The 8,989-nt window shown below is 41.1% G+C and overlaps 1 protein-coding gene across 2 annotated transcripts in view; it reads right to left on the bottom strand.

The window, feature by feature from the left end:
- Positions 1-465, bottom strand: part of Spef2 (sperm flagellar 2) — an 86,595-nt gene extending 86,130 nt beyond the window's left edge. For both annotated transcript variants that reach the window (XM_045133102.1, XM_004652512.2), the window contains exon 1: positions 349-465. In XM_045133102.1, coding sequence (XP_044989037.1) covers positions 349-406 — 58 coding nt within the window. In that variant the 5' untranslated portion in view covers positions 407-465. The remainder of the gene's footprint in view (positions 1-348) is intronic.
- Positions 466-8,989: the final 8,524 nt, after the last annotated feature.

Raw genomic sequence — 8,989 nt, forward strand, 5'->3', positions numbered from 1 at the left:
CTCCCTTCCTAGCTCACTGGCCCGCCACCCCGCTGCCCTTCAAGGGCAGGGGACGACACCGTCAAGGTCAGCCTGCAGACTTGAGCCAAGCTCCCTCCAGAGCCGAAACCCTCCCTGACTGCTGAGGAGCACACAGTAGGGCTGACACTGTGAGGGCCAAGCCCACGTGATGACAGGTAACTCCAGCTTTGTTGGGTGTGACCTGGGTTGAGGTGCAGGACAGCGGGGACCTGTCTGGCGGCGGGGGCCAGTGCCAGGGGAAGCTGCTGGCACCTGGCCCGCCACCTTCATCAGCGCCCCCGCCGGGTCCGGCTCCCCCGGCCCTCGCCCGAGGCTGCGGTCACTCACTCACGGTCCAGGACACCTTCAACTCCTGGTTGAGCCACTGGCAGAGGATCTCCGACATGGTTGTCTGCAGGAGGCAAGAATTTGCCAGGAACACGGCCGGCCTGCTGCGTCCTCCTGTTGCCAGGGCAACCTGTCGCTAAGGAAGCTAGGTGGCAGACACAGAGAAGAGGGGCACGCCCGGGCTCAGCCAGAGGGGACAGAAATCGTCGTCTGCCCCCTACCGGCGTGAAAGACTCGTCTGTGAGCAAGCGTGCAAGACTCCAAAGGCTTAAACATTTCTGAAATTAAACAAAAGGTTTGTTTAAAAAAAAAAAAAAAGACAGTTGAATTATAAATCCTTATTTCTATTCTGTGAATGACCAAGGGCAGATTACAGAGCTACTCGAGACCTCAAGTTGATTCGAAAAACTGGACTGTGCACGGAAATGCAATCTGTTAAAATGAACTTACTCTTAAAATAATCGTACGGTTTCATAATTGGCGTTTGGCACTGTCGATAAAGCTCAGCCTTTGCACTCAGGTGTTTTGATCTCACAAATTCTGTCACTTCAAAAGCTGGTTACCCAACACTTTGAACCTCTGTGTCCTCTCCTGTGGAATTGAGAGCAGTTCTTGCTTTGCAGAGCTGTGAAGATTAACTTAAAAGCCGCACGTGCTCAGGCCTGGCTCCAGGAGAGGTTCCTCTCATGGTTCTTTCCTTTCCTCTTACTGTATGTCAAGTTTTGTATTTTTCTAGTTGGCTGAATTTTAAACATCTCAGAGTTGCTTGTATTTCAAAACTTTTTGAGGCAAAATTTCATACTGATGCTTTTATTTTAGTCATGAATAATTCAGTATCTATCACATAGAGATTAACAGGCAGACTATTTTTAAGTATTTTATTTGTTTGTTTGAAAGAAAGAAAGAGACAGAGGGAGAGGCAGAAAGAGAGAGAGAGAAAGCTGACACCAGGGCCGCTAGCCACTGCCAATGACCTCCAGACACATGCACCACCTTGTGTGTCTGGTTTTATGTGGGTATTAGGGAATCAGAACTGTGTCTTTTGATTTTGTCAGCAAGCCAAAGGCTTAACCACTAAGCCATCCATTTCTCCAGCTGAGAATTCTTTTTGTTGTTGCTGTTTGTTTTTTGTTTTTGCTTTTTGCTTTTCAAGGTAGGGTTTCACTGCAACCCAGGCTGACCTGGAATTCACTATTCTCAGGGTGGCCTCGAACTCACAGCGATCCTCCTACCTCTGCCTTCTGAGTGCTGGGATTAAAGATATGTTCCACCACACCCAGCAACTTCATTTTTTTTTTTTAATTGAAGCAGGGTTTCATGTTAGCCTAGGATGATCTTCAGTTCACTCTGTAGTCCAGGCTGGTCTTGAATTCACAGCAGTCCTTGTACTTCACAGTGCTAGGAATTGAGTATGAGTCACTGCACCGTGCCTTTAGTCTTCCACACATGTGTCTATTCATTTCTTTGTTCCTCCTCTGGCCTCCTTGGATTGCTCTCTTACCACATCTCCTCAGCGTGTTTTACAGTGGCGGTGCTCAGTTGGTTCTCACTGATGCAAGGAGAATTTGCCTTCACAACCACAATAACCACCAGGCTTAAGCTCCCTTTAGATCACCCTGTACAACAAGTCGAAGTTGCTATTCTCTGTGCCCTGCTTTTTCCTGCATAAGACCCTCCCATGAATTCCACCACTGCACCATTTTCTGTTGCCCAGACACTGTGATTCCTTCAGGGAGTTGGCACAGAGCACTTACGTGAAACAACAGAGAACATGCTTGAGTACAGAAGAAGAGAAGACATCGCATGTAATAAACATAGGTGTGTTTATGTACATGCAGAGGTACTTTTGCTTTCATGTGCATGTGCATATATGTTTGCATGGTGGCCCTTACCATGGATCTTGGTATATGAGATGTCAAAGCATTGATGGACTGAGGATAAAGATTCCCTTAAATCTTCTTTATGATCTATCCTCAACACAAATTGAACTATAAATACCACATATTTTCTTTGTAAACTTGTTCATGTTTCTTTTCCTGGGCTCAACTTGCCCATCTCAACACGTCATCCATTCTTTCTCGCAACAACAGGTAATGTCTTAGGAGAGAGCCAATCTAGCCTATTCTCTGGGATCCAGCTCATCAGTCACCGCCTTCACAAAATCTCCCTTTTCTTTCTTTCTTTCTTTCTTTTTCCCCCCACTCTTCTCATACCATCTCTTTTCTGACACTGAAGAAAAAATAGATGTTTTTCTTTTAACTCTTATTCCAGAAGAAGACTTAGCAAATGCCCACAGTTTGGCCAGCCGGTCAGTTTTGCAGGTTCCATGTTATCTTTCTCAGCTTGTGTCCAAATGAATGTGTAAGCTATCAGAAGAGAAGAAGAATTCAGCCCCTTTTATGGAAAATAGCAATGGTGTTGTGAAATTATAACTCAATTTCAAAATTCTCAAAGTCTCAAGCACTAAAGCAGATCTACATCTTTCCTTTGTATGCCTTAGTTTCCAGGTTCACATGACTTGTTAGGTAAAGGTTTTAAATTACAAAACTTAGAAAGTAAAGACCTTGTTACCTTTGATAAGAATTAATTCTACAAATGAGACAGACAGACCGAATATTGTCATAATTCTTGTTCTAATTTCATATTGTGCCATGATGAAACTATCAGAGGAACTGGATTTAAACTTAAATTTTGTATGTCAAATTTTGAGCCCAAATTCATTTCTTTGGTTTTCATTCCCTAGCACAGAAATGAAATGTTACCAATACACCCTCACTACTTTGGTGCCTATAATTCTTATAGCAACATTGGACCTGTATAGGTAGAGTTCAATTCTTATCTCTCTTACAGATTATGCCTTTCAGCAAACTTAATCGCTTTGTGTGCCAAGTATTGTAAATAATTCCATTGTGGTGTTATTTCTAAAAGTTATTGTAGATTTATCAGCATTTTCAGGCCTTGTGTAATCCCTGGGTAGGCATCAATATTCTCCTTAATTCTGTACTTAATAGTTCTTTTTTATGTATGTATATTTGGGGTGGGTGGGAATCCCAAAGCCTCTTGCAATTGCAAACAAACTAGATGCATATGCCATTTTGCACATCTGGCTTTTTAAACTTTGGTTGCTGGGGAATTGAATCCCAGCCAGCAGGCTTTGTAAATAAGCTCATTTAACTGCCAAGCCATCTCCCCAGCACTTTGACATTTATTTTTGTAAAAGCATATATTTTATTTATTTCAAAGAGGGAGTGAGAAAGAGAAAGAATAGGCATGCCAGGGTCTTTTTCTTCTGCCAACAAATTCTAGTCACATATACCATTTTGTGCATATGACTTCACGTGAGTACTATGGAACCAAACCTGGGCTGGCAGACTGTGTAAATAAGCACTTTTACTTGCTAAGCCTCAGCCCCTTGATATTTCTTTATTATGGTGTAAATGCCACATATGTATCAAGCCATCTTGTATTTCTGAAGTGCTTCTGACACTCATGTTTTTTTCATCCTACACTTATAGCTTACAAAACTGTACTGGTTTCCTGCTAAGATTAATTACAAGACTTTCCAGTTGCTTCATAATATTCTATTAAGTGATTATTTAATTCCTCATATTCTATCGTGAGTAACATTATTGCATACAAGTCCTGATTCTGGTTTTTTTTTTTTTTCTGATAAGTTGTTCCAAATCCTGTTCAAGTCAGTTTTCTGTCCTAAAGTTACCACTGATAGCCCTTAGTGACACCTTTTTCCTGTTAGTTCCAGTTGGCTAACATGCATAGTTAGGAGCTATGATAAGTGAATGAGTATGTTACTCCTTTATGCCTAGCCAGAAATCCTGTGTAACAAATAAGCACATAGCAAACAGCAGTTTCAACATGTAGTTTTGTGTGCTACACTGTACTTTCTGTACCGTTATAATCTTCTGGTGTTTTGGGCTGGGTACATTGCCTTTGTACTATGGGAATGATAATCACAAAAGGATGTGTGAACATGGGAAATGTTTTTATTTTCTCTTTGTTTTGCTTCCAGTTATAAGCATGATGGATTCTTTGGCCCTTAGTGATAAACTGTAAAAGTGGAAGAATGAATAAAACAACTTTTAGTGGATGGGTAATTTATGTTTATCTTAGTTTTCTTCTTGGGGGGCAAATTTCCATGTTTCTTTCCAGTTTAAAGAGATGGACACCAACAGCAAGCAAAGACCTCACAGACAGACATTTCTGATTCCTGAGCTTTTGGAGTGGGGAGTAGGATAATGGAGAAGAAGAAAATGTGAGGTCTCCCTGACTCTTGGCCAACTATAAAGCTAGACTTGCAAAGGTAATATGGATATAATTTGAGATTCTGGATGTTGTGTGTAGTTAGGAGCCACTGAATTTCCAGCAAGCCTGAGTGGGAAATATCAATGGACACTTAGGGTACTCACATAAAATCCCCAAAAGAAAAGGCTTTGTTTTTGTCTTTTATAAAGTGTTATTTTAGCCATGGTGTAATATAGCCTCAAAAGGGTCTGGAAATAGAAAACTGATTACCCAATAAACTAATCAAAAATTATAACTAACCATGGATCCATAAAAATTAAAGTTACAAAATTTAATGCCACACTCTCAACACTTGATATAGTAAGTTGACAACTTTCCTTATACAGACTTCTTAAAAATACTATCTAATGGGCTAGAGAGATGGCTTAGCAGTTAAGCACTTGCCTGTGAAGCCTAAGGACCCTGGTTCAAGGCTCCATTCCCCAGAACCCATGTTAGCCAGATGCACAAGGGGGCGCACACATCTGTAGTTCATTTGCAGTGGCTGGAAGCCCTGGCGCACCCATTCTCTCTTCCCCTCTTTCTCTCTCTGTCCGTCGCTCTCAAATAAATAAACAAAAAAAAAAAATTTAAAAATCCTATCTACTGCCAGATGTGGTGGCACATGCCTTTAATCCCAGCACTTGGGAGGCAGAGGTAGATGGATTGCTGGGAATTCGAGGCCACCCTGAGACTACATAGTGAATTCTAGGTTAGCCTGGAGTAGAGCAAGGCCATACCTTGAAAAACCAAAATAAATAAATAAATAAATAAATAAATAAATAAATAAATAAATAAACAAACAAACAAACTACTAAATTAACACAACCAACATTCATAAAACACAAACAATGGACATTTTAAAGTGCTTGTGAGACATTTGCCAAGAAGATTTATACTTTAGTGTATAAGATAAATCTTAATAAATTTATAACAACTGAAAACATGTTGACCAGTGGCTACATTATTAAAGGACATGACTCTGCCTTACCAATCAATCATTCATTGTCACTATTTATTCTGGATTCTCGGAGGTGTTGGGTCTCGTGAGCCTCTTCCTTATTTATGAAGAAGTACTGACTGGCTCAATCTTGCTCAGGTAACCAGAAGATAGCATTATGTTTCCCACACTTCTCATTTAATTGCTCTTCCATTCTTTCCTTCATCTTTTCAGAAAGGTTTCATGGCCTATGGGAGGTGTTAGGATTGCAGCTGAGCTAAGTTTGCCTATTATGCATCTCTGTATTAACACACATTAGCTTACCAAATGATCTGTTTCTATAAGGCTTATTAACTGTCCTTAGATTTAGTTCATCTTATCTTCCTAATCCCTTTCCCATCCCCCAACACTATCACTAAATCTTTATGTTCCACTCTTACTTCCCCTCCTCTACTTTCATGTACCATGTTCTGTAATCCTCCTGAATAACCTCTCTATGCACTGCACAGACCTTTTCTGGCTTTCTGGCCTCTACATTCACACATTCTGACTTATACTTGCTACTCTAGGAGTTTGAAGCTAGGATATGCATATGATACAGAATATATATCTGTGCGATATCCTGATCATAGCAGTCCAGTTTTTTTCTAAACTTAACCTTGCTCAAGTTCTCAGGACCCAGTCAGAACATAGCTAGCCTCTCACATAAACTTCCACTAGGCCCAGTCCAGACAAAGATTTATCTTCCCCCATAAACCAAGAATGAACAGACCATAGTTCTTTCTACATCTAGATCTTTCAGCTTTCAACAGAATGGTCCATTGAGCTTTACTTATAGCACTGTAGGCATCTCATAATCCACAGTTCCAAATGCTTCCATAATTCTCCCACAAATCAGTCCAAAGGACAAAAAGACACACAGTCAGGTCTCTATCAGCAATGTATTCACTTCTCTGGTACCAATTTTCTGTTGTACTTACCTTCATATTGCTGGGATAAAACATCTGAGCAAAAGCAGCTGATAGGAGAAAGTTTGTGGTTTGGCTTACATTCTTGAAGGGAGGTTTTATGATGGTAGGCTCAAGCATGGCATCAACAGAGGCTGGGCATCACTTCTGACAGAGCTGGTAGAAAACAGCATCAAGTGAGTGAGACAAGCTAACTTAAAATAATAAACCTGACAGTAATAATAATAAATCTCAAAGTTGACCCCCAGCAACATGCTCCCTTAGCATGGCTATACCTTCCAAGTTTCTGCTAACGGTATACCAAGCATTCAGAACTCAAGAGTCTACGAGGAACAACTGATTCAAACCACCACAGTAGTTTTCATGGGAAGCCCCTGTTATTGAACTGGGCATTCTTGGTGGAGATATATTGCCGTGTGTGTGTGTGTGTGCGTGTGTGTGTGTGTGTGTGTGTGTTATTTGTTTTGCACTGGAATTTGCCCATTTGGAGATATTCTCTTAGTGGAGAATGCCAGAGCTCAAACAAGATAGCAGTAAGTCCAGGGAGGAGAATTTAGAGGGAAGCGAGGGAAGGTTCATATATTCAGTGAGTACTTGCGGGGGTCAGGGGCTGCTAAAGGGCAGGTTCAGGATCACATGAGACACAACAGCATGGTGAATGAGGGTCATGTAATGGTAAGATGTAGGCGTACTCATAGGGAGACACAGTTGGAGAGACTGACAGAATTGGGGCATGATTAACCACAGTGGCATGGTATAACTGGATCAGTAAGAAAGACTTACTGGTTGGGTTCTATGGAGGGGACGGGAGACAGCAAACTCACCGACAGTGCTCTGGGACACTAGGATGGCAGAAAAGACTCACAGGTGTGTGATCTGGAGAGGGTGCCAGGAGGAGTCAAGTCACTCAGCATCATGGCAAGACTGGACCTGCAGGAACAGCACTAGGGGAAGGGGACGACTGGAGTGACTGACTCATCCACAGTAGTATGGCACTTCTGGACTAGTGGGATTTATGAGAGCAGGTGCCAGGATGAGGGCCTGGGGTGGCCAACTCACCTGAATCAGGATGGCATGCTCTCTTTTAATTTTAATGACATATTTTCATATAACCAATACCATATTTGTCACTTCATAATCATTGTACAATATCATTGAATAACTTTAGTGAATAATTCAGGTTTTATTTCAACAAAATCCCATTACTAATTTTGTAAAAGATTTGGAATACATGTATGGAAATCTGGTATCTTAGGCACATTTTATCCATACATGTCTACCTTGAAGTAAGATGCAACACAGCATTATTTAGTTTTCAGCTTTTGTTGAGTGGGTTATGGTGCATGAAGAGTCTCAGTATGTTTGATGCAATGCCATATAATTTCATTTCCTTGAAATAGTTTATGAAACCAGGGTGGCAACAATGTATGTGCTCCTGTTGAGCAGTGGTCTCCAGACTTAGCTTAATCAGTTGGTGACATTCCAAAGCCTGTTAACCTGTCAACTTTATTTATTTTGCAAGTAATAACACAAAAGCAAATAGTGCCATAGTCCCTGGTATAATTTTGCATATGAAAGAACATTTTGTCCCAAAATAGTGATACAAAATTTGAGTTTGAAAAATGGTACTTAAATTATGGATGTTACTGTAAGTCATAATAGACTAATCTTTTCAGATTGGACTCATCATTGCTCAGCTCTCCTAAAACCTAATGAATAGATAGTATGCTCAAGGATGGATTCCCAGTCTCTAGTGTATTACAGCTCTTCCCTTGCAGTTTCAGAGAGCTGGAAAGTGTGTGTGTGTGTGCGTGTGTGTGTGTGTGTATTTGTACACACTTTGAAGAACAAGCATTTGCAGGTACCTATGTGAATTTCTTTTGGGAAATACTATGTATATGTTTATACCTTTTGAAAGAATAGAGCTAGCTGTTGGGGGCATTTTGAATCTAAAGGTATAGAACCCAATCCCACACACTTCACTTGAGTAGATTTTCAAGGAGAAATTTTAGTTATTTTTGTATGCACGTGCAATGTGTATGTGTGTGTATATGATGTGTGTGTGTGTGTGTGTGTGTGTGTGTGTGTGTGTGTATGGGAGTGAGGTTCCAGGGCATCTGTATGGAGGAAAAGGACAGCCTTGGACATTTCTTGCTCCTTTCATCTTCTTTTGTGACAGGATCTCTGCTTGTTTTGCTGCTGCTTGCAAGCTTCTGAGTTCTCCAGGCGACACCTCCAGCAGGTGCGTTGGGATTACAGATGTGCCTGCTACTTTTCTGCCCATCTTCACATAGGCACTGAGGAAGATCAAACTCAGGCCAACTGGCTTGCAACCAATCCTGTTAACCTTCATTAACTATAAGGAAAGAGGTCCCCAGTCACTAGGTGAAAATTTTACCTTTCAGACTACTTCCACGGAAGACACTGCTGAATT

The sequence above is a fragment of the Jaculus jaculus genome, chromosome 13 (assembly GCF_020740685.1).
Source record: "Jaculus jaculus isolate mJacJac1 chromosome 13, mJacJac1.mat.Y.cur, whole genome shotgun sequence".
NCBI classification, from domain to species: Eukaryota; Metazoa; Chordata; class Mammalia; order Rodentia; family Dipodidae; genus Jaculus; species Jaculus jaculus.